At 42.0% G+C, this 26,651-nt stretch overlaps 1 protein-coding gene across 1 annotated transcript; it reads right to left on the reverse strand.

Moving 5' to 3' along the window:
• Positions 1–671: 671 nt before the first annotated feature.
• RBAK (RB associated KRAB zinc finger) lies at positions 672–26,651 on the reverse strand. The gene is made up of 5 exons (XM_070567367.1): positions 26,519–26,651; positions 25,486–25,544; positions 11,243–11,369; positions 10,881–10,976; positions 672–6,436 (listed from the first exon to the last, which is right to left on the reverse strand). Exons 1-5 carry the CDS (start codon positions 26,535–26,537, stop codon positions 4,536–4,538), a joined length of 2,202 nt encoding a protein of 733 aa, XP_070423468.1. The 5' UTR covers positions 26,538–26,651; the 3' UTR covers positions 672–4,535.

Consider the following 26,651-nt stretch of genomic DNA (forward strand, 5'->3'; position numbering starts at 1 on the left):
CATGATTACCAAGGTGGCAATTGGAGGGAATTATACTTTATTTCTGTGTGGCTTTCACATAATTTAATTTGGGGACTATGCTAACCATGCTGTGACACTGGTCATGATTTCCCCTCTTTGAAGAGTTTAGTTGGCAGGACAACATACGTGGGCATAATTTGGGATGGAACAAGGAACAGGGAGGGAAGTTTTTGTTCTCAGGTATAGGTGGTCTTGCATTAACGTCTTTTGAACCATTTAAGAGACTTTAGAGAAAAATCTGGAAACTTAACTGCTAAGCGGAACAGTAGTAAATACGGGAATGGGGGGCACCTCATGATGAAGGGCTGGTAGGAAAGGGGGCCTGGCCTTGCTTGACCATCCGCCTCGTGGCTGAGCCCTAAGCTTAGCCAGCCCTCCCCCTCCCCAGGCCCCCAGGCCGAGTGCTTTTATCCTTTGTGGTGCAAAGTCTCACTTAACCCTTTCTTTCACTGACTCACATTTATGCTGTTAACTGTGTATCTTACATTTGCTGAAAGGATTACCCAAAAACCTCTTACATATAATTTTTCATCAAATCAAACTCACCGTTATATTTATTTACCTCCAAGAAAGGTCATCTCTATGATAGGGTAATGGTTAAGATGCACCCCGAATTCAGAAATGTGAGAGACAATTTGTCTGAGAAAACATGAGAGGCTCACACACATTGGTTCTTTATTGAAGAGGCAGTTCAGATCCATCTACATATGCAAGAAGGTAGGATGACAAACCAAGTATGTAATGGCCCTGTCACCTTTCCAAATATTTTACTTAAAATATACATTATATTAAGCTTTAAGGTCACAGTGTAGGAAATCATAGTAGTTGCCATTAAAAACTACCATAAGGAGTATTTCCTGCACAGAATTATGCAAAATCTACCATTTAATTCCTGTTGTGCAGCATATTCATATCTATCTAGAAAAATATGGCAAGAGTGCTGAGCAACAAAAATGGTCGACACATGATTTTTAAAAAAATTTTATGAAAGTATAATATACATGCAGAAAAATACACATATCTTAAGTGCATAGAACACTCAGATATCCAGCACCCACACTGAGACAGAGTACCACCAACACCAGATACCACCCCTGCAGCCTTGGCCAAGCCTAACCACGGCCCCAAATTCTACCTGCACAGACAAATTTTGCCTTTCTACTTCACATGAATGGAAACATCCAGGATGTTTGCTTTTGTGTCTGGATTAGTTCATTCAGCATCGTTTGGGAAAGTGAACTAGGTTACTGCATGTACTTAGAATTTGGTTGTTCTCATTGTTTTCCAGTATTCTCTGGAGGAAACATACCACATAAGTTCATTCTACTGCACAGATGCCTTCAGAAAGTTCTCGGCTTTTTGCAGTTTTATGCCATGAACATTCTAGTACATGTCCTTTGGTGGACATACACATGCATGGTGGACATGCATGTGCATTCCTGCCAGGTTTGGGTTAAAGGGGTATACATACATTCAGCTGTACGTCCTAGCTTTCCAAAATTGTCCTATCAATTGGCAATACCACCAGCAGCATGGGAGAGCTCCTGTCGCTTAGATCCTTGCCAAAACTTGATGCTTTCTCATTTTCACCTTTTAGTGGGTGGGTAGTAGTACCACTTGGTGCTTTAAATCTGCATTTTCCTGATTACTAATAAAATTAACATACCTTTTCGTGTTTCTTGGCCATCTGGCTGTTCCCTTTTGTGAAGTGGATGTCCAAGTCTTTTGCTCATTATTTTTTTCTTGTTGACTTGTAGGTGTTTTATATTTTAGCTCAGAGGTCAGCAACCATGGCCTGCTGGCCAAATCGACTGCCACGAGTGTTTGCGAATAAAGTTTTATTGGGACATAGTTATGTTCATTCGTTTACATACTGTATATGGCTTTCACACTACAGCAGCAGTCAGGCAGTTGACAGAGAACTTCTAGCTTGTAAAGCCCAAAACAGAATCTGGCCCCTTACAAAACGTTTACCAACCCCTCTTCAACTCCCTGCTGACGCATGTATGAATTGCAAATACCTTCTCCCCCCCTGCGGTTTGCCTATTTGTTTTAATGGTGTCTTTTTGATAAACACAAGTTTTTAAACTTAATATGTCCAAATTAACAAGTTTTACTTTATGGTTTAGTGCTTTTGGGGGTCTTAAAACTTTGCTTACTTTAAGGTTACAATCTCCAAAGCTTTCTTAAAGCTTTATTATTTTACATTTTCATATTTAAACCTGCAATCCATCTAAACTGATTTTCCTACTAAATTATGAAATTTAATTAACAAGGCATTTATTGGAAAGAACACTTTCCTTGCCACCACTACACTGCATTATCACCTTATTCTGTCCCATGGCCAATGTGTTTATCTCTGCACCATCATTCCTATGGCTTCATAACAGGTCTTGATATCCTGCTATGTAAGTTCTCTAGCTCCATCTAGTCTAAAAGAAACCCTTGACTATTAGCAGTCTTCTGAATTTTCACGTTTATAATTAGCTTAATTTTGATTAAAGAACTTGCTAGAACCTTAAGATGGCACTGAATATACGAACTAATTTGGGAGAAGCCGACATCTTTTTAAGATTGTCCTGGAATCCACAAACAAGACATATCCCTCTGTTTGGTAGTTTTTGGTTTTGGATACAGTTCTTGAAAATATGGTAGTCAGTACTTTTTCTCCTAGGCACTTGAGGATTTTTGATGCTACTGTAAGCAGTATTGCTTTTAGAAATTTCATTTTCTATGTTTGTTCCTGGTATACTGAAAAAAATTTTTGCATAATGATCTTGTATGTAGAGACCTTGTTAAATTTACTAATTCTAATTATCTGTATATTCTTCAGAATTTCCTATGTACAAAATCGTGTCATCGGCAAATAAAAGTTTTACAGGTTCTTCCTAATCCTTATGCCTTTTGATTATTTTTTCTTCCCTGACTTCGCCGGCTAGGCCCTTCTGCACAATACTGAATAAAATTAGTGGTAGCAGATAGCCTTGTCTATTTTCCTAATGCTGGGAGAAAACTTTCAGTATTTCACCATTAGTCGTGCTGTTTGTTGTAGTTTAAGACACGCTTTATCCAATTAACAAAGTTCCTTCCTATCCACAGTTTGTTAGGAACATAAGTGGAGGTGGATTTTGCCACACGAATTTCCTGCATACTAGAGAACTTTTCCCCATGGGATGTGTGGCAGTGATTGAGTTGTGATGATTAAAATACCCTCGCATTCCAGTCGCTCACTGTTTTCTCCATTTCTCCAAAATGGAAACCGTCTCCATTTAGTTCACTCAGGTTTGGTTCCCGTGACCACTAGAAATGAGTTCCCGACAATCAGAATGGAATTATGATTGGATGAGACTTATCAGGTTGTATGTACCCTCTGTGTCACGTGAAGAAATGCTAGACAGCCAAACTCTCCCAGCGAGGAATGAGGGGAGAAAGGGAACAGAGTTAATCAACCAAAGATGCCTGCCAGAAACCTGTGTTTTTTGTTCCAAAATACTGAGACGAAGGGGCAGTGCACAAAACAATGATACTGTATTCACATCAAATAAAAGTATAGATAAAATTTCTGAATTACAGAATAGTGGCACACTGCACATTCAAACCTATGGATTAAAAAACGAGAGTGGTCTCAGAGCTGGGAATACAATACAGCTGTCCTCTTACACGGAAACGGACTTAATTCCAAATTATCTACGTGTAGTTTATGAAAATAGTATGTTTTAAAATCTTTTTATGCTCAAACGTGGTTGAAAACCTTATAAAAATCACTGGATCCTCTACTGATGAGGCATTCATTAAAAACCCATTTGTGAATGCCCCTAAAGAATAGAAAGTTATGTACTGAACTATTTTGTACCTATCAAACATCTCACCAACAGTATATCCTGCGCTAGTACATTTTGCCATCTTAATGCTCAGATATTTAATATTGCCTTTTCACAAATTATTCAAATCCAAACTTACATAGAATTGCATAGAATTAGTTACATTGCATTTTTAAAACATGATAGAAACTGACATATATGTATTTAATGCTACTGTTCTCATCAACTTCTGATGATTTGAAAATTTCATGGTATACAACGGTTTACTTGGAACTGATAGCTTAGGATCTCTTTCCCATAAACATTTGACTTTATATCAGAAATATGGCTTTTAGTATGACATATTTCCAAGACAACATATTTTTCCATGTTCATCACTTGGACAGATTTCGCCTTGGCATGATTCCCTGATATGTAACTACAATTTGAACCCAAAATAAATATTAAATATTTATAAAGTTTCACTCCTGGAGAAATTACCTAGTGTCCAACGAGTTGTAGGTCTTGCTGAAGGATCTACTTCTTGTTGCGTTCTTAGGGATTCTGCTCTGCGAAAATTCAGATTAAAACGACTCTAATGCCTAAAGGCTTTTCCTCATTCAGAAACATAACTTTCAAACGACGACATGTGACTCCCTATTGGATTTCCCGTATCCATTACACTCAGAGGGTTTTCTAAAATAAAACCTGACCTCACAGGAGATTTCCCACGTCAAGTACATTCACATTCCCTCTCCTGTGAATTCTCTGATGGCTGTTGAAGGCTGATCTGTGGTGGAATTTCTTCCCACATTCGTTACATTCATAGGGCTTCTCCCCTGAATGGGTCCTATAGTGAACAGTGAGGTATGACTTCTGTGAAAACACTTTTCCACATTCGTTACATTCATAGGGTTTCTCTCCTGAATGGCTTCTGTAATGTACGGTGAGGTTTGACATTCGGGAAAAGACTTTCCCACACTTACTACATTCATAGGGCTTCTCTCCTGAATGAATTCGATGATGTATAGTGAGATAAGACTTCTGAGAGAAGAACTTCCCACATTCGTAACACTCATAGGGTTTCTCTCCTGTGTGTACTCTTTGATGTCTAAACAGGGATGAATTATGGGAGAAGGTTTTCCCACATTCGCTACACCCATAGGGCTTCTCTTCTGAATGACTTCTGTAATGTATAGTGTAGTATGACAACTCGGAGAACAATTTCCCACATATGTTACACTCATAGGATTTCTCCCCTTTTGGAAGTGACTGGTGCCCGTTGAAGGCTGGATTTTCAAGGAAGGTTTTCCCACATTCATTACATTCATAGGGTTTCTCTCCTAAAGTCGTATGATGGTCAGTGAGATGTGAGAACTTTCCACATTCACTACATTCATGGGGTTTCTCATCTGTGTGTACTTTCCGATGTCTAATGAAGGCTGAATTTAAATTGAAGGTTTTCCCACATTCATTGCATTCATAGGGTTTCTCTTCTAAATGACTTCTATAATGTATAGTGAGGTATGACACCCGAGAAAAGAATTTCCCACATTCGCTACATTGATAGGGCTTCTCTCCTGTGTGGGTTCTCTGATGTGTAATGAGGGTAGATTTTCGGTAGTAGGATTTCCCACAGTCGTTACATTTATAGAGTTTCTCTCCTGTGTGTGTTCTCTGATGGTCACTGAGGGCTGACTTGCGGGAGAAGGATTTCCCACACTCGTTACATGGGTAGGGTCTCTCTCCTGAATGATTTCTCTGATGTAGGGTGAGATGTGTTTTTTGGCAGAAGGTTTTCCCACATTCATTACATTCATAGGGTTTCTCTCCTGAATGAGTTCTCAGATGTTGAGTGAGATGTAACTTCTGACAGAAGGTCTTCCCACACTCATTACATTTATAGGGCTTCTCCTCTAAGTGGGATCTCCGATGTACAGTGAGGGTTCCCTTTTGGCTGAAGGATTTCCCACACACATTACATTCGTAAGGTTTCTCTCCTGTGTGAGCTCTCTGATGTATAATGAATTTTGACTTTTTACAGAAGGATTTCCCACACTCACTGCATTCAAAGGGCTTCAACTCCATCTGTGACCTCTGGTATATGTTAAAATTTGACATCTGGATGAAGCCTGGTCCAGAATCATTCCACTCATAGGGCTTCTCTCCCAGGTAAGCTCTCTTATGAGTAATGAAAACAGCTTCATTGCCTAAGGCTTCCATGCATTCGTTATATTCAAAGGGCTTCTTCAAAATATTAATTTTCTGAAGAATATTTTCTTCATTTTGAGAAGAGCTTTTCTCATTTTGAAATTCATAGGGGTTCTCTCCATGGTCCATTTTCCCACATTCACTACACTCATCAGATTTCTTTCTTGCATAACTTCCATCACTAATAATTAATTCCGAAGTAGATTCTAAATTCTTTCCACATGAGACACAATTATGAGACATCATGCCTGAAGGAACAAGGCTTGTTTTGGTATTATAAGTTTTATCAAACGCATTCTCTCTCTCTTCAATCAGGGTTTTGCTGTTGATATGAACAGCTTGCTTTGAATGTTCATCTTCATTTTCTTGGATTCTCTCTATGAGGTCATCAACTTTCCAAATTTCTAAAAAAAGGAATAAAATTAAACAAACCTTGTGAATCTCAAGATTGGGCCAGCTATAGGACAGGAGTGGTACTTGACTGCCCTATTGTGGGGTTGACTCTGGCTTTAAGGCCAATCTCCACAGATAAAAATAAATACAAGTGTATAGTCATCTTTCCCCCTTGATTTATCACACAAGACAGACAGACAGACACACAGGGGTGGGGGAGGTATGAGGAAGAGATGAGGGTGGAAGAGGGCTCGACAATAGTGGAAAAAGGAAGAGTAAATTCACACTGAACACAAGTACCTTTGTTACTTTACAAATATGTTCAAAACTTTGGTAGAAAAGGGGAAATAAATCCAAAAAATTACAAGTAGAGGACAAAGTCATTGAAAAAATGCTAGATTCAGGCAGAAAAGAGACTCAGGGCAAATGGGGTCAGTGGGAGAAGAACAATCCTGACATATATTCAGAGGAGAGATTCAAGCATGGACTGCATTTAGGAGAAAGATTACGATTTCACTTCATACCGAGATTATGACGGTGACATCTTCACCAGCCTAGACCCTTGCAAAATCTTTGCCCTTCTACTCTGCACATAAATCTAAATAAATATTTGAAAAGCTCAAATTTCCTTGTGTTTAGAGAGAGTCACACAAGCAGGCCTGACTCACAGTCGCCTAGAAGGAGAGGTCCAGGCACGTGAATGTCTGAAGGAAATGTAAGACAGACCAGATGACAAGACCTCTTTCCCCTAAGATGAGCTCTCTGGAGGGTGCTGACAGTCTTATTTAACCCTAACTGAACCTGTTGTTTGCACAACAGAGCACGTGGCCAAGAGCACTGGACCCCAGCTCCAGCACTTCACTGGCTGGGGGACCCTGGGCAAGTCACCTCATCTGAAATGTTCACAGCGGAGCCTAAATCAGAGGGCTGGAGAAGGACTAACTTACTTAGTCCATGTAAACTGCTTAGGATAGTTTGCAACACAAAATCCATGCTCACTAAGTTTCACTTTTAATTTTCTTTCAATTTGCTAACTTAAATTTCCTAAAACCAGTCATGTTCCTGACATAATACCCTTCCTTAATTCTGAATACAAACAAGAGCTCCCTCTTCCTGGGTCTCACTTGGTGTAAAAGCTTCAGTATGAGATTTCCGATGCTGCCCGTACAATATTGACTTTTATTTCCACATATCTTAATTTTTGGATCCTCTGAACTACTGTCAGTTGCTCTCATCCACGTTCAATGCAACACTGACAGTTCTGTGCTCAGAAATCTACAACATCCCTGAGCCCAAATACCAACAGAAAAAAACCAGAAAAGTTATCATTCCCCAATAAGATTTTTCATTATCTGGATTCAAAATATATATTCAAACTAGCTGTGATATTGTGATTTATTGTAAGAAACATATAATTGGTCTTCATCCCTATTTTTGACTCACAGCTCCCAAAACCCTTGGAATTTCCAAAGAGTTGAGAGTGAAAAAGTTGTCGCTTGTTTCTGTTAATGAAGGTCATTTTTGGACCCACCCAAGGGTGGGGACTGGTTGGCAGGAGAACCAGCTCTGTGATTGGAGGATTGGAACTTTCAGCCCCACCCCGATTTCCAGGGAGGGTAGGGGAGTGTGAGGTTGAATTGACTGTCAATGTCCAGTGACTTCCTCAATCATGACAATGCAATGAAGCCTTTATAAAAACCCAGAAGGATGGCTCATCAACCCCTTTTTCAGACAGCTCCACGCTGGGGAACCAGAACACTGCCACGTGCCACCGTGTGGGGCCCCAAGCTCCACTGGGACCTTGTTCAGGACGTCATCCTACATATCTCCTCATCTGACTGCTGATTCCCTTCCTTTAATGGCCTTTGTAATAAATCGGTAATCTAGTGAATAAATAAGTTTTCTTGAGTTCTGTGAGCAGTTCTAGCAAATCAATCAAAACTGGAGAGGGGGTCGTGGGAACCTCTCATTTATAGCCAGCCGGTCAAGTGCAGGTTACAACCTAGACTTGTGATGGGCACCCTGGGCTGGAGGGGTCTTTGGAACCCCCAGTTTGTAGCCAACCGGTCACTCAGAAGCAGAGGAAACAACCTGTGCAGGTAGACAGTGTCAGAATTAAGGTGAATTCCCAAATACATGCTGCATCTGAGAACTGCTTGTTGGTGTGGGGAAGCCACACACACACACACACACACACACACACAGAGCAACGCTGGGACTGGGTCCAGGAACCCTTTGCACTAGCATTGCACTAATCTTCCAAAGACCTTCTGCTGCAGGAAGCCTCGGCTGTGCTGTGCTTATTCCCAACCACCATCTGTGCTCGTGTTCTTGTTCACTCAATCTGACTGTCACTGTTGGCTATACTCAAAACCTATCTATGTTTCCAGGGGGGCTTTGAAATATTTATCAAATCTCTTGCCAGCTTTTTGAAGTTCTCTTTCCCTTAAAACTTAAAGTAGCTTTAACTCAAAGTTGTCTACCCTGTATCTGAATATAAACATTGCAGGTGAGGGCTGAACTTTAAACTAGATCACGCAGCTATGTTTTCCTTTCCCGACTAAAACCTGCGCTTGTGCAAAGTATGACTTCCCATTTTCTTTGAATCTGCCCAAACAGAAACTAAAGGCATAGCTCCTAATCCGAATCAAATGAGGTGCTTTCAAGTTCTACTCCAATCCCTTCTGTTTTATCTGAATCTGCAGTTCAGAATACATTCTCTCTCAATGAATAAACAACAGAGGTCTTTCATTTACTGAGCTCCTCAGTTAGTCAATAAAAAAATCCACGGAGTGCCTACTATGCGCTACGTATCAAAGCAGGGTAAAAAGAGCCTTCCTCTTTGGAGGATTATAATTCAGATGGAGAAAGACGCTCCACCAACAGAAACATGCCACTACATGGCAGAGCACTCGGCCACCTCTCACTGCTGTGCTAATGAGCACCAAGGGGAAAGGATGTTACGATGGGCATGGTGGGTGAGCAAGGAAGGAAACTTCAGGGAGGAGCTGAAGTTTTAAGCTCAAATTTAAAGGCTAAAGTTCTAGAGATTCTGTTTCACAAGCGTGTGAATGTAGTTACCAATGAACTGTCCACTTAAAAATGGCTACAATGATAAACTTTATTTTTCACTACAATTAAGGAAGGAAAATATATTATCTGGGCAAGTAAAGTGCATGCAAAAGACAAGGACAATGACAGCCTGAATGGAAGACATTTAGAAATCTGGCATTTAACAAGCCTGGGGAAACAGAGAACATTAATCCTGATAGGCAACATCGCATCACACTCAAGGAGAGGAGAATTTAAATTCCCTTTAAGAAGAACCGTTACAGGCTTATCTTGTCAGTCTAGTGACAGGATCAAGCGGAGGTCTTAGACAAACAGACTGTGCCCTTTCCAATAGGATTCTAAGTAATTCAGGTAGGAGGAAATAATGTTTACACCAATGTCAGAAATGCATGAGAATATGCAGAAAAATTTCAAGGCACTGCACAAAATACAAAAACCCCAGAAAACACTAGTACAATGTAAGAAATAAAGGGAGGTGGAGAAGACGCACAGTCTGTGGTTTGGAGAGTCTGAGAAAGAAGGAAGTGGACTGTGTCACTGACACTGTCACCGATCACGTAAAGAGCCAACTAGACCACAGGTTAAAGGCGTCAGATACCAATTTAGAGGAGCAGCATAAACACAAACAAAAAAAGCCTTAATAGCTGAGACTACATGAACCCTTTTAAGGTACACAAAGAAAACTAAACAAGTGGAAAACAGACCAGAGGAGGGCACTCCCAAGGAAGGCAAAAGAATGAACGGAAATTCACTTAGGAAATACACATCTCCTGAACATCTACTGTGGACCCTTGACAGAGAGGCAGACAAGACACGAATGAGCACTGGGGGAAAGAGGAAGGCCCAACTGTGTCGCCTCACCAGACCCACCCAGGGCGCACCCCAAAGATAGAGACAGGCACTTCAGAACAAGCACGGGGCACGCCAGGAGCGGCAGTGACTGACCTCACCAGCTGAGGCTGAGGGCGAGGTTTGGTACCTGAGTGCACAGATGGGGAAGTGAAACTGGGGCAGAAAATCAGCCTGAGGCATTTCACAGCAAGGAGGGAAAGAAAATGGAAGATAAAAAGAAGGAACGTGAAAGCGTTGAGTTAATTTTTGAATGCCTGAAAACAAAAGAATTCTGTGGTGACGGAGAGTAGGTAAGTCACGGAGAATGCACGGGACAGAGGAAGGAAGGATCCTTGGTGCTGGTAAGCAGGGACAATCCATCAAATGTAAAACAAAGTAAAATCAGAAAGGGAGTCTGAGCGTCCGTGTGGGAGGGCAACGCCACTGGGTACCGGGAGGTATGATTTAGGGCACCCGAGGAGTGGACAGACCACAGTGACTCCAAAGGCCCAGAGTGGACACGTGCACAAGTGTAAAACTCTACTAACTTACCTGCATGACCCCGACACGGGAATTCACCCTCGGCCACCCACGGCTCTTCGCCTTGCTCCAACTTGACGATCACGTTCGGTTTGGTGCTATCGTACCCTGGCAATGAGAAACGGAGGGCCTTGGACCAGCTGCTTGGCGTCGGGACCTCCGAGGAGATGGTGCTGCCTCAGAGGCCGTGTGACAAAGTGCCCTATTTTTCAAAATTAGTACCTATCATTGGAGAAGCAAAGACGCGAATGCTCTACTTGGCGACCAAAAGGAATTAAATGGTCTTTTTACTTAATTTCTTCAGACTCGAGAAATAAAATCATTAAATTGGAAGCCTTCACATAGCAGCGGCTCAGAAAGCGAGCTCTCCTCACCCAGGGACACGAGATGGCTGTAGTTCTCCAGCATCACATCCCTGTAGGTCGTCTTCTCATCAGGGTCCAGCTGCTGCCACTCCTCCTGCGTGAAGTCCACGGCCACATCCTTGAACGACACTGGCCCCTGTAATGGCACCGCGATCGGAACTGGGTGACGTGGAGAAGGCACACGGGGACAAGAGCTTACCGAGCTCGCTGGTAAAGTTAACTACGAACATTGAGAACCTGATTTTATGTTACAGATCACGGAAGGAAAACCACCACATTGGAAACATGACTGCCTTTGGATTCTTTAATGTGTCCCCCCCACAAAAAACCGCAAAACAAATCCCTCAAACCAAAAAACATCTGAGTTCCAATTTTGCAACTGAACTATCTTGAGGTTTGGGGGCAAAGAGGAGAAAAACACCATTCCTGTTTGCAAAAAGCTTTTGTCGTGATAAAGGAGACACCATGTAAATAAACACACATTTCAGTCCTCGCCATTCCTTCAGCTGCCTTTGTGGGCTGGGGTCGGGCCTCCTCTTCCCGACCTCTCCACGCTGGTGCCCCCAGACTCAGGTCCTGGTCTCCCCCTCTGCACTCTCACTGCTCTGCTGCCCTTGGCCTCATTCAGCTCTTTGATTTTTTGACTCTTTAGTCTCACAGCCGCTATCTCTACCGACCTGCGTGACTAAGCTTCTACTTCCTTCAAGTTTTATCTTGAATATTTTCTCTTGAACATCTCTTTCTGGCAGCAATTAATATTCGTTGCTTGAATGAATGCCCAAGGTGTCAGAGTGCTGTCCACCAGGTGGAGTGGTATAACCAAAGAGAAGCAAATTATTTTAATTTTACCTTGCCAGATTAAGCTTCACGAGGTGTTAAAGTGCCAACGGCAAAAACCGAACTAGCATTAATACTTAAGAGGCTGGCAGAGAAGAAGAGGGCAGAGAGACCAAGAAAGGACTTTCTGAAGGACAGCTTTTTGACAGCAGGACTTGACTATAATCCAACAGAGCAGTTGAACATACACGATTACTTTCCTGCCTCACAAACAAAACTCCCAAAAAGTCCAATTCAAAGAAATTAAAAAATAGAGCACTGGAACCCAGGGGTTACCAGGAGCAGGAATTTTTTTGAGGAAGTTCTCGACACGTGGAGCCGAGTAGAAGGTGAGAAATCAGAGCTGCAGGACACACAGCTTTACTCAGGGCAGATGTGGGCCCACAGCAGGAGTGCGGCCCAGACTCCCCAGCAGGGCCCTGGGACTCTCCAGGCCCATCACGGGGGCAGCACAGCCACTGACTGACAGGGAAATCAACCCCAGGAGCGGCTCCCTGCTTTCAGGGCACAGAGCAGCCAGACGAAGGGTGCGTCTGATGAGAACGCTCTGGCTGCGGGCACTGAGCCCAGACGCACAGCAGAAGGCAGCGCACTTTGGACCTCTGTGGTTAGGGTGACCACACACTCGCTGTCCAAACAGAAAGCTCCTGGCTGGGACCAACGTTAGACTAAACGGGAGAGCAGGGATAGAGGTGCCGTGGCAGAGGACCTCAGGCAAACGGGGACATGCACTCAGCCCTATCCGTGTTGGGCGTGGATGGTTTTCCTCAAGGTGACTCTTGGAAAACCCCTCTCAGTGTAAAGCAACTTGAGCGACTTAAACTTGTCTGCCAGCCGCCAGGTCAAAGTGGAGTGCTTCCTATGAATTCTGTGCATCAGAAAACACTATCAACAGAGGAAAAAGGCAGCCCACAGAATGGGAAAATATACGGCTACTACGAAAAAAACAGGAAATAACAAATGTTGGAGAAATGTAGAACCCTTGTGCATATTGCTGGGCACGTAAAATGCCACAGTCACTGGAAAACGCTATGGTGGCTCCTCAAAACTTAAAAATAGATGGGGCTGGCCCCGTGGCCGAGTGGTTAAGTTCACGAGCTCTGCTGCAGGCGGCCCAGTGTTTCGTTGGTTCGAATCCTGGGTGTGGACATGGCACTGCTCATCAAACCACGCTGAGGCAGCGTCCCACATGCCACAACTAGAAGGACCCACAACGAAGAATATACAACTATGTACCTTGGGGCTTTGGGGAGAAAAAGGAAACAAAGAAAGTCTTAAAAAAAAAAAAAAAAAAGCTTAAAAATAGAATTACCATGTGATCCAGCAATTCTGCTTCTGGGCATATACTCAACAGAATTGAAAGCAGGGACCTGAAGAGACATTCACACGCCTAAACTTACAGCAGCATTATTCACAACAGCTAAAACACAGCAGTAACCCAGGCGTCCACTGACTGACGAATGACAAGCAAAAGGTGGTATCTACGTACAATGGGACGTTATTCAGCCTTAAAAAGGAAGGAGACTCTGACATAGTCTACCACATGTGAACGAACCGCGAGGACATCGTGCTAAGTAAAATAAGGCAGATGCAAAGAGACGTACTGTATGACTGCACTTAGATGAAGTCCTCAGAGCAATCAAAAGCAGAGACAAAGCAGAATGGTGGCTGGGCTGAGGAAGGGGACACTGGGAGTTAGGGTTTAATGGGGACAGAGGCTCAGTTTTGCAGGATAAGTGTTCTGGAGACGGATGGTGGTGATGGTTACACAACAGTATGAATCTATTTAATACCACTGGCCTGTACACTTAAAAATGGTCAAGCTAGGGGCCAGCCTGCTGGCATAGCGGTTAAGTTTGTCCATTCCGTTTTGGTGGCCTGGGGTTTGCAGGCTTGGATCTTGGAGGTGGACCTATGCACCGCTCATCAAGCCAAGCTGTGGCAGCGTCCCACATACAAAATAGAGGAAGATTGGCACAGATGTTAGCTCAGGGCCAATCTTACTCACCAAGGGAAAAAAAAGGTTAAGATAATAAATTTCATGATATATTTATTTTACCACAAAAGAAAATACTGGAAAAAAAAAATGAAGTGATGTCTGTCTAAATACATATCCCTACGCACTCACTTCTGGAGCTGTGTCCATCCCCTCCATAAAGGAAAGAGGAGTCAAACGGGGTCAGCAGTCGAATATATTCACATTAGCCATTAGTAATCATTCTCTCAAAAACTGAAATTGAAAAATCAAGAAACATCAGGTCATTGAGGAAACCAGTGTAAATAAAAAATAAATGCCAACATTTTTGGGATACAGTAAAAGTGGTTCTAAGAGGGAAGTTTATAGCAATTCAGGCCTACCTCAACAAACAAGAAAAATCTCAAATAAACAATCTAACAGTGCACCTAAAGGAACTGGAAAAATAAGAACAAACAAAGGCCAAAATCAGTGGAAGGAAGGAAATGATAAAAATCAGAGCAGAAATAAATGTAATAGAGACTAAAAAAAAACCCAGAAAAAAATCAATGAAACAAAGAGCTGGTTCTTTGAAAAGATACACAAAAGAGACAAACCTTTAGCTAGACCCACCAAGGAAAAAAGAGAAGGCTTGAATAAATAAAATCAGAGATGAAAAAGGAGAAATTACAATGGACACCTCAGATATACAAAAGACTATAAGAGAATACTATGAAAAGGTATACGCCAACAAATTGGATAACCTATGAGAAGTGATAAATTCTTCAAGCCATACAACCTTCCCAAACAGAATCAAGAAGAAACAGAGAATTTGAATAGCCCAATCACCAGGAAGGAGATGGAAACAGTAATCAAAAAGCTCCCAAAAAATAAAAGTCCAGGACCAGACAGCTTCCCTGGTGAATTGTACCAAACATTCAAAGAAGAGTTAATACTTATCCTTCTCAAACTCTCCCAAAAAATTGAAGAGGAGGGGAAGCTTCCTAACTCATTCTATGAGGCCAACATTACACTCATACCAAAACCAGACAAGGACAACACAAAAAAAGAAAATTACAGGCCAGTATCACTCATGAACACTGATGCAAATATCCTCAACAAGATACTAGCAAATCGAATACAACAATATATTAAAAAGTTCATACATCATGATCAAATGGGATTTATTTCAGGGATGCAGGGATGGCTCAACAGCTGCAGATCAATCAATGTGATACACCACATTAACAAAACAAAGAGTAAAAATCACATGATCACCTCAATAGATGCGGAGAAAGCATTTGACGAGATATAGCATCCATTTATAATAAAAACTCTGAATAAAATGAGTATAGAAGGAAAGTTCCTCAACATAATAAAGGCCATATATGACAAACCCACAGCAAATATCATTCTCAATGGAGAAAAACAGAAACCCATCCCTCTAAGAACAGGAACCAGACAAGGATGCCAACTGTCACCACTCTTATTTATCATAGTATTGGAAGTCCTAGCCAGAGCAATCAGGCAGGAAAAAGAAATAAAAGGGATGCAAATTGGAAAGGAAGAAGTAAAACTGTCACTATTTGCAGATGACATGATTTTATATATAGAAAACCCTAAAGAATTCACCAAAAAACTTTTAGAAATAATAAATGAATACAGTAAACTTGCAGGGTACAAAATCAACATAAAAAAATCAGTTGTGTTTCTCTACACTAACAACGAATTAGCAGAGAGAGAAACTAAGAATACAAACCCAATTATAATTGGAACAAAAAGAATAAAATACCTAGGAATAAATTTAACCAAAGAGGTGAAAGATCTGTACACTGAAAACTATAAAACATTGTTGAAAGAAACTGAAGACGACACATAGAAAGACATTCTATGCTCTTGGATAGGAAGAATTAACATAGTTAAAATGTCCAGACTCCCTAAAGCAATCTACAGATTCAATGCAATCCCCATCCAATGACATTTTTCACAGAAATAGAATAAAGAATCCTAAAATTTATATGGCACAACAAAAGACCCCAAATAGCCAAAGGAATCCTGAGAAAAAAGAACAAAGATGGAGGTATCATGCTCCCTGATTTAAAAATATACTACAAAGTTATAGTAAATTGAAACAGCACGGTACTGGCACAAAAGCAGACACACAGATCAACGGAACAGAACGGAGAGCCCAGAAATCAACCCAGACACCTATGGACAGCTAATTTTTGACAAAGGAGCCAAGAGCATATAATGGAGAAAGGAAAGTCTCTTCAATAAATGGTGTTGGGAAAACTGGAGAGTCATGTGCAAAAGAACGAAAGTATCTTACACCATACACAAAAATCAACTCAAAATAGATTAAAGACTTGAATGTAAGACATGAAACCATAAAACTTCTGGAAGAAAACATAGGTAGTACCCTCTTTGATGTTGGTCTTAGCAGCATATTTTCAAGTCCCATGTCTGACCGGGCAAGGGAAACAACAGGAAAAATAAACAAATGAGACTACATCAAACTAAAAAGCTTCTGCACAGCAAAGGAAACCATCGACAAAATGAAAGGACGATATAACAATTGGGAGAAGATATTTCCAAACCATATATCTGACGAGGGGTTAATATCCAAAATGTATAAAGAACTCATACACCCCAACAAGAAAAAAACTAACAACCTGATTAAAAAATGGGCAAAAGATCTGAACAGACATTTCTCCAAAGAAGATATACAGATGGCCAACAGGCACACGAAAAGATGTTCCACATCACTAATCATTAGGGAGATGCAAGTCAAAACTATAAGGAGACAGGGGGTGGCCCCACGGGCGAGTGGTTAAGTTCACGTGCTCCAGCCTGGGGTTCACCAGTTCAGATCCTGGGTGCCGATTAGCACCGCTCATCAAGCCGTGTTGAGGCAGCATCCCACACAGAAGAGCTAGAAGGACCTACAGCTAGGATATACAACTATGGTGGGGGGTGGTTTGGGGAGAAAAAGAGGAGGACAGGTGACAGATGTTAGCGCAAGGCCAATCCTCCTTACCAGAAAGCATACCTTAAAAAAAACACAACCCCCTCCTTCCCAAGGACGTGGACTCCAAAAAGAACACAAAAAACAAAAAACTACAATGAGATATCACCTCATGCCGGTCAGAATGGCTATAACTAACAAGACACGAAATAAGTGTTGGAGAGGACGTGGAGAGAAGGGAACCCCCGTACACTGCTGGTGGGAGTGCAGACTGGTGCAGGCACTATGGAAAGCAGTATAGAGTATCCTCAGAAAATTAAGAATAGATCTACCATATGATCCAGCTATCTCACTGCTGGGTATTTATCCAAAGAACCTGAAAACACAAATGCGTAAAGATACTTGCATCCTCATGTTCACTGTAGCATTTTTCACAATAGCCAAGACTTGGAAGCAACCTAGGTGCCCATCAAGGGATGAATGGATAAAGATGTGGTATGTAGACACGATGGAATACTACTCATCCATAGAAACGAGGAAGTCTTGCCATTTGCGACAACACGGGTGGACCTTGAGGGTATTATGCCAAGTGAAATAAGTCAGAGGGGGAAATCAAATATCATATGATCTCTCATAAGTGGAAGATAAAAACAACGCACAAACACAGAGAGACAGAGACTGGATTGGTGGTTACCAGAGGGGAAGGCGGGAAGGGAGGAGGGGGAAAGGAGGCACAAGTGGTGATGGATTGTAATTAATCTTTGGGGGTTGAACATGATGTAATCTACACAGAAATTGAAATATAAGACGTACACCTGAAATTTACATAATGTTATAAACCAGTATTACCTCAATAAAAAAATTTCCTATAACTGAGAAAAAAAAATAAGCATCAAGATGAACAACTCAACAATGACAGAACCAAATTCATAAAGGAAAGAACTTTTTTCCTGTTGATTTATATTTTTTAATAGATTAAGCAGGATACTGCTCCCTTGAAATGAGAACATTCTGCTAAGAAACAGCCATCAAAGAATACTTAGAAATTAAAGAGTGGATTGTTGAATTAAAAAAAATATCCTCAAGTAACAAGCTTGAATAACAAATGGGACATACAATATATAAGTTAGAAAATTTCTCAGAAAATAAGAAATTGAAATGGTGAAAGAAAATTTGAGACATGCCAACCAGATCCAACAGATACAAAATCTTTAGAAAGAGAGAACCAGGAGGATGAACAAAAAAAAAAAAAATCAAAGGCAGAAGTGAAAATGGTGCCTGTGCTCAGAAAGCTGGGAGCCTTCACATCAAAAGCCTGTCTAATGTGAAAACAAGAACATTGGGGAAAATACAGAGATCCAGAAATCTCTTGATAAAATATCCAAAATTGAAAAATTAAGAAAAAAATCCTAAACTTATAGAGAAAAAAATATACTAGTTACCCTGGTAACTGACGTTCCACTCAGCTGAGAGGAAGCAGTGGAGAGCTGCCCAGGACTTCCGGAAGAGAGAGGATTTGGGACGCAGAGCTGGACACCAGCTGAACCATCACTGAAGCCTAAGGACACCACAAAGGTGTTTTCAGAAAAGCAAGAGCGTTTATTCCCAAAGAAGACAGTTTCCTTGAAGCGTTCGCTGATGTCCTCCACGGGAACCCAGGAGATCCAACAGGGAGGAGCACAGGGACGTGGAAACCTCGCTGACAGGCCAGCCAGAAAGGGCCTTCGGTGCTGTCATAAGGAGCAGTTCTAGGCACGGGAAAGGTTTAACTCGTATTCTCGAAGGGACGCACTCAGCAGACACGCTCCTCATCCTATTCTGTACAAGGATGTATCGACAGTGGGTTTGCATCCACTGACAGCCACACTGTGTGGGTCCCACGGCTGAGATTCCCCAAGACCACGGAAGTAGAGCTGCTCCACTGACCAGTGAGAACCCAAAGACCACCCAAGACCATCCAGAGGGCAGCCAATGAGCACTCAGGACCCCTACTGAAGAAATAACCTGTGGGTGAAGTCAGTCCAGAAGGCAAGGGGTGGAGGGGGTTAGCAGACTGGTCAATCAAATAAATAAATCAAATCACATACCAGCATCACTTATATCAACATAGATGTTCAAAATAAAACATTAGTAAACAACCCAATACCAGATGGAAAAGATAATATGTAATAGCTAAATGGGACCTGTTCTGAGACTACAGATTGGTTTAATATTTGGAAACCCATTAACATAATATGCCACTATAATTCAGCCAAGAAGAAAATTCTTCTCTCTCCAAACATGCTGAACAAGCCTCTGACATTTTTCAAAATGCATACCTGATTAAAAAAAACCCTCAAGAAAATAGGAATTGATGGATACTTCACAAATACGAATATATGTATATACACACACTTTTATACCCTAATATGCATAGTACATATGACATACACATATGTATGTGATAGATATGCACATCTATCTCAATTTAAATAAGCACATATATACACTTTTTCTTTTTTCTTTTTTTTTTGGTGAGGAACATTGGCCCTGAGCTCACATCTGTGCCAATTCTCCTGTATTTTATATGGAGGACACCACCACAGCATGGCTCGATGAGCAGTTCAGAGCTATGCACCCAGGATCAGAACTCACGAACCCTGGGCCACCAAAGCGGAGTGCATGAACTTAACCACTATGCCGCTGGGCTGGCCTCTACACTTTTTAAGTTTACACACTCACCCCCACATGCACCCACATATATATTCATGCTTCAGGCCTCTCAGGTCTAAAGCCAGGATGTTACTTTATGGAGAAACGCTAGACACATTCCCACTAAGATCAGGAACCAGGCAAAACGCTCACTCTCTCCAATTAGAGAAAAGAATTAGAGGCATAATAATCAATAAGAAAAAGTAAAACTACTTCTACCCGCAGACGGTATACTATACATAGAAAACTGAGAAATCAACAATGAAACCAATTTAATAAAAGAACTCTGATAGGTAGCAGGATATATAACAACACACACAAAGCAACAGCCCTCGCTACATAAACAAGAGTTAGAAGATGTAATTCCAGTGTACGCACAGTGCACAGTAGGAAAAGAAAAGAGAAAACTCTAACAAGAGACGTACAAAATCTATACTAAGAAAATTTTAAAACACTCCCGAAAGAATGGAAGTAGACTTGAACAAACAGAACGATATCCTTTGTTCTTGGATAGGTCAACTTAACAATACAAAGATGTCAGTTACCCTAAATTACTTTAAAAATATATGACCCCAATAAAAATACCAAAGAGCTTTTTCCTGGAACTACACAAGTTGACACTAAAGTTCGTATGAGGGGGAAAAATCAAGAACAGCTAGTAAGATCTCCAAAGAAAAGCTGTGAAGGGAGTCTAAATTACGATATTTAAAAGCTAGCCTCTATGACTAAAAGTTTGGTACTGGCACATGAATGGAGACAGACCAGGAAAAGAAAGAGAATAAGAAAAGAAATAAGAAAAGAAAATGAAAAGGAAAAGAAAAGAATAGAGCACAAAGTCTGGAAATAGACTTCTATGATTATACGATATATTATGACGATTATGACTACATTATGATTACTAAACCATAATACAGTGATCAGGTGGCACTGACTTTTAATAAACAGTGACAGAGCAACTGATAGTCATTTGATGTGGATAAAACTACATCCAAATCTTGCAACATAAAAGAATAAACTCCAACTGGATCAGGGTTCTAAGCGTAAAATATGAAACTGTGCAGAAAGACACATACTTGAATTTCTCCATAACACTGATGAGAGGAAAGGCTTTCTAACTATGACTCAAAACACAGACATTAAGAATTCTGCTTTCAGCCAAGACGAACAAGGATTGGATTTACCCTCCCACCTGAAACAACACCAAAAATCAGACAAAATATACAAGGCCATGGTTTTCAAGAACCCCCGACCATCAGGCAATGATGGACGGTAACCCCTGAGAGGTGGGACATAAACAAGGTGAGCCCTACAGCTACCGCCCGGAGTCTCCAGCCGTGGAGCAGGGAGGGAGAACTGAGAGCAGAGGAGGAGGAGCTGGGAAATTGGGGTAAATAGGTAGGAAAGTATAACACACAAGAAACTAATCAATCAATCAATTGATGTGGACCTGGAACTGCCAGAGATGTTACAATAGCAGAGAACATGAAAATAGCCTATAACTGTATTCGATGTGTTCAAAAAAACTGAGCAGAGACAGGGAACATATAAAAAAAGACTCAAATTGAACTTCTACAGATAAAAACAACATCTGAAATGAAAATTACACTGGACTAGATTAACAGCATTGCCGAAAAAAATATCAGTGAACATGAAGACACAGCAACAGAAGCTGTATAAAATGAAACACAGAGAAAACAGAATTAAAAGAAAACGAAGGGCATCAGTGAGCTGAGGCACAATTTCAAGCAGCGTCATATTCAGGTAAGAGGTATCGCAGAGGGAAGGGTGGGGGAGGCAGAGGGAATATCTGAAGAAATAAAGGTCAAAATCTACCCAAAGTTGATGAACACCATAAATGCACAGATCCAAGAAGTTCGATGATCCCCAAGCACAGAAACATGAAGAAAACAATAGCAAGACATATCCTAATCAAACTGCTCAAAACCAGTGATAAAGAAAAAACCTTAAAAGCAGGAAGAGGAAAAAAAAAAAGACGTTACATACAAAGGAACAGAGATGAGGCTGACATCAGATTTCTCTTGCAAACAACGTGAGCAAGAAGACAGTGGAGGAACACCTTTAAACTACTAGAAAAAAAAACACAGCAAAGCTCCTTTTAAAAGCAAAGGCAAAATAAAGACATTTTCAGATATACAAGAGCTGAAAGAATTCATCATCATCTAGATATGGTAAATCCTTCGGGCAGAAGGAAAATGGCAGCAGATAAAAATCTGGATCTACACAAAGGAATGAAGAGTACCAGTAGTGGTACCTATGTATTTTCTCTTATCACTTGAATCTCTTTAAAAGATAACTGTTTAATTAAAAATAACAATATTGTAGGATTGATACTATCTGTAGAAGTAACATATAACAATAGTATAAGACCAAGAGGGGAGAAATGGAAATCATCATAAGCCTCCTATACTCAAAGTGAAATGGGATGCTCCTTGAGGATAAACTATGATAAATTAAAGTTGCATAAACCATAAAGCATCCACTAAAATATCAACTCCATTGTAGCTCACAGCCCAAGAAAGGATATGAAGTGGAATAATAAGAAATGCTCAACTGAGAACCAGCCCTGATGGTCTAGTGGTTAAAGTTTGGCCCTTTCACTGCTTCGGTGGCCTGGGTTGATTTCCCGGTCATGGAACCACACCACCCATCTATCAGTTGTCATGCTGTGGTGGCAGCTCACATAGAAGGACTTACAAGTAGGATATACAGCTATGTACTGGGGGGCTTTGGGGAGAAAAAAAAAAAGGGGGGGAAGATTGGAAGCGGATGCTAGCTCACAGTGAATTCTTCCCTGCCAAACAAACAAACAAAACAAAACATCAATCGAAAGAAAGGAAGACAAGAAGGAAAAGGAATCCAACAAGGTGAGACAAATAGAAAACAAAGACAAGACTATTATCTCCCAGTTACGTCAGTAATCACATTACATGTAAATGGTCTTCACACCCCAGTTAAGAGGCAGAGATTGTCAGATAGGGGGGAAAAAAGCAAGACCAAACTATATGCTGTCTACAGACATGCACTTTATTTATTTATATTTTAAAGTTTGGCGCCTGGGCTAACAACTGTTGCCAATCTTCCCTTTTTTTTTTAAGGATTGGCACCTGGGCTAACAACTGTCGCCAATCTTTTTTTTTTCTGCTTTATCTCCCCAAATCCCCCCTGTACACAGTTGTATATCTTAGTTGCAGGTTCTTCTAGTTGTGGGATGTGGGACGCCGCCTCAATGTGGCCTGACGAGCGGTGACATGTCCGCGCCCAGGATCCGAACCCTGGGCCGCCGCAGTGGAGCGCGCGAACTTAACCACTCAGCCATGGAGCCGGCCCCCAGACATGCACTTTAAATGTAAAGATGCAAACAGGTGAAAAGTAGAAGGATGGAATAAGACACAGCATGCCCACACTACTCAGAAGAAAGCTGGTGGGGCTCTATAAATGTGAGAGAAAGTCCATTTCACAGAACAGAATGTTACCAGGGGTAAAGAAGGCCATTTCACAAGGACAAGGTGGTTAATCAATCAAGGGAACATGGCAATCTTAAATGTCAACGTGCCTAATAAAATACATAAAGGAGAAACTACAGAATTGCAAGGGGAAGCAGATTATCCACGGTTGTTGCAGGAGATTTCGGTTCCCCTCTCTCACGACTGATGGGACAAGTAGGTGGGAAATCGGCGAGGATACAGCACCCCTGGACAACAGTGCAACTTGATCTGACGTTTACGGAACAGCCCAGCCTCCAAGAGCCGGGCAGGCAGCTTCTCCAGTGCACGGGGAACTTTCCCAAGAGACACCCTGTGCTGGGCCACACGTTTAAAAGAGTCATTGTTCCTGTAGTAGCCCCGCCAAAAAGTCACACTAAATCCAGTCATGAAGAAACATCAAAGAAATCTAAATCCAAAGAATCCTATAAAATGATTAGCCTGTATTCTTCAAATATTATAACAGCATTGAGAAACTACTCCTTTTTAAACAGACTTACAAAGCATGAAACCCAAATGCAATTTATAATCCTGAATTGGATCCTCTATCAGAAACAAAAAATTGCTATAAAGAAGTTACTGGGAAAATGGGAAAAACTGGAAGATGAATTCCAGATGAGATAAAGTACTATATCATAGTTAATTTTCCTGAATTTAATGACTGTGTCAGGATATGTAAGAGAATATTCTTGATCATAGGAGATACTATCTGAAATGTTACAGGGTGAAGGGGCGTGACATGACATCTACTCTCAGTCTGGGAAAAAATATGTATCTACACACGGAGATGCTGATACAGCAAATGTGGGAAAATGTCAAAAATTGGAGAATCTGGGCAAAAGGATCATGGGAGTTCTTTGTACAATCCTTGCAACTCTGCTGTAAATTTGAAGTTTTTCCCCAATAAAATGTTGAACAAAAAAGAATGCTATCAAACAGGTAGGGAATGTTTGAAAAGGACTCAGAAACCGACTCGAAGGGATTCTGCTGGTCAAAGATGGACCCATTTAAACATCAGAAAAACTAAAAGTTTCAGTGTACTGAAATACTTACAAATACGGTTAAACCCATGAGCTCATGAGAACAAAACGAAACAAACAAAAATCCTGTGGCTCAGGAGCCTGTTCAGTATTTTGAAAATGTTCTTTCCTGTATGAACCACAGACCAAATAGAGAGAGGTTTTTCTTTAGAAAAGTAGTCTGGCTGGTAAATGAGAAGAAATGGCAGTAGCCGATGATGTTTCTGTCTCCCCTCTTGAGTTAGTAGATCACAACAACAAACATCGCCAACAGATGCTGACATCGCAAAAACAAAAAGAGGAGGGCGATACGGACCTCCAGAAGAAAGGACACGAATGTCACATACAAGGAAATCTTGCCAAAACAAGTGAACATGAATCTGAGTAAACTTCTAGATTTAACTACGGATTTCACAAGGTCAACTGGAAATAAAAAAAGGTGTGAAATTAAAATGATGGCGAGGCAATCAACACAACCCAGACTGTGGGAAACTGAGGACAAACCACCCAATTTCTTCAGATAATAAATTCCAAAGAACTAACACAAGAGAGACAGAGCGGGAGATACTATTAAAGATTTAAAAGAATTAGAACCAGCTGCAACGTATGGACTTTACCTGTATCCTGAGTGAACAGAACAAAGCAGAAGACACTGAGAAAATCGTGAAACTTTGAACACTGAATATTATGTATTAAGAATGAATGGTATAGTGGGCTATCCCCACCCACTTTTTAAAAGACTCCTTATCATTTAAAGACACATTCAGAAATATTTACAGGTGAATTATTTTTCAGCCAACAGAATCCTATGCACTCAGTGCTCCCTGGGAGGCAGGCCCTCTGCTTACATAAGCAAGAAGGATAAGCCATAGATGCACCATGTAGCCGTCTTATTAAGAAAGCTATCCACAGTTTATCAACCTTGTGAAAGAAGATTTTCCGGATGCTAGGAAATCTTTACAACCCACAAGTAACAACAATGGTGTCTTCTTGTAGTGAATACAAACCGCGTAAAGGATGGCATTTTCCTTTTTCTGTGACCATCAAGGACATCAGTCCTATCTGCAGCTCAGCTTCAGCAGCCCTGGGGTCCCACAGCGCCCACACACAGGAGCTAGCCGAGGACTCTTGGTGCTGATCTCTCGCTCTCACCACTGTACTTGAAGTGATCATGTCTTTTATCTGTTTCTACGTTCCCGTTTTAAAGTACGGATCCTTCTAAATCTCCTAAGATGTGTTAGAAAACAAGGTGGGGGAACGTATGCGCAGACAGGAAGACTCACCTGGGATTCACTCATTTTCTGCTGCTCTTGGAAAAGCGTAGAGACTGTTAACAGTGGACCTGGGGGAGGAGAAGCAAGTGATTGAAGTCCTGGGTGAGCTGGCCGGGAGGCAGGAACCTCCTGCCTAAGAACCACTAAGGAGAGCTCAATGGAGGGACACCCTGGGCACAGTCAGCGGGGCTGAAAGGGCGATAGGGGACCGCACACCCCACGGTGGAACTCCAGCACGATCAGGAGGTAACTGGACACGTTACTCTCGTTGGTGAACAGAGACATTGATGCCTTTTTCAAATAGTTTGCCACCATTAAATAAAAGGTGCAAAAAAATTCCCATTACACTGCTTACGATTTTCCTACTGTCTTTCTAAACTGTTCAAAATAAAAGAATCCACAGGAACAGAGAATACGAGCTCTCAAAAGTGAGATACATGTGCATTACAGCACGGTTTTGTTTTTAAAACGACTGACTAAACATGGTTACCGCTGCATTAAGAAAACTGTAATAGAGGACACAGCACTCGGGATGGGAGTTTGAGTCCTGTTTGCAATCCCACCCACAGACCCGCTGACCCTGGACAAGTCACGTCCCTTCTCAGGCACAACCTCCTCCTCTGTCATCAGAGGCTGCAAGACAGAACCCGGCAGACTCATCCTGCTCTGCTGGCTGTGATCCCAGAAGGACAGAACTCAGGGGGAATCAGCATCCCTAAGATCAAAGAACAAAGGTGCTGGTGGCCTTTAGAGACACATGTGGAATTTGGAGAGGACAGGAGGAGCAGGAAGGGGTGCTGGACGTGAGAGAGGAGTGGACACGGCGCGTCCGCAGCCGAGGCCGTGGCCCTCCAGCCCCAGGAAACCCTGACCTCACCAGGCCCCGCGTAGCGCCCACCCCGCGCAGCCACGCGGCCCCCCGGGAGGCCTCCACCTCCCCGTCGCACACGCTCGCGCCCTCCGCCCGGGCCCGGCCCCCAGCCCCGCTCACTGCAGCGGGGAGACCCACGGCCGCCTCGAGGCCCGCACGCCCGCCACCTACCCCGCCGGGACTCGCTCATCCGCCCCAGCCGCCGAGGCCCCGGGCCGGGGGCTGCTCCTCCGGCGCCTTCTCTCCCGGGTCCCCTCCTCTCCGCCTCCCAAGGCCGCTGCCCCCCCAGGAGCCGGCTCCGGGC

The sequence above is a fragment of the Equus przewalskii genome, chromosome 12, assembly GCF_037783145.1.
Source record: "Equus przewalskii isolate Varuska chromosome 12, EquPr2, whole genome shotgun sequence".
In the NCBI taxonomy this organism is placed as follows: Eukaryota; Metazoa; Chordata; class Mammalia; order Perissodactyla; family Equidae; genus Equus; species Equus przewalskii.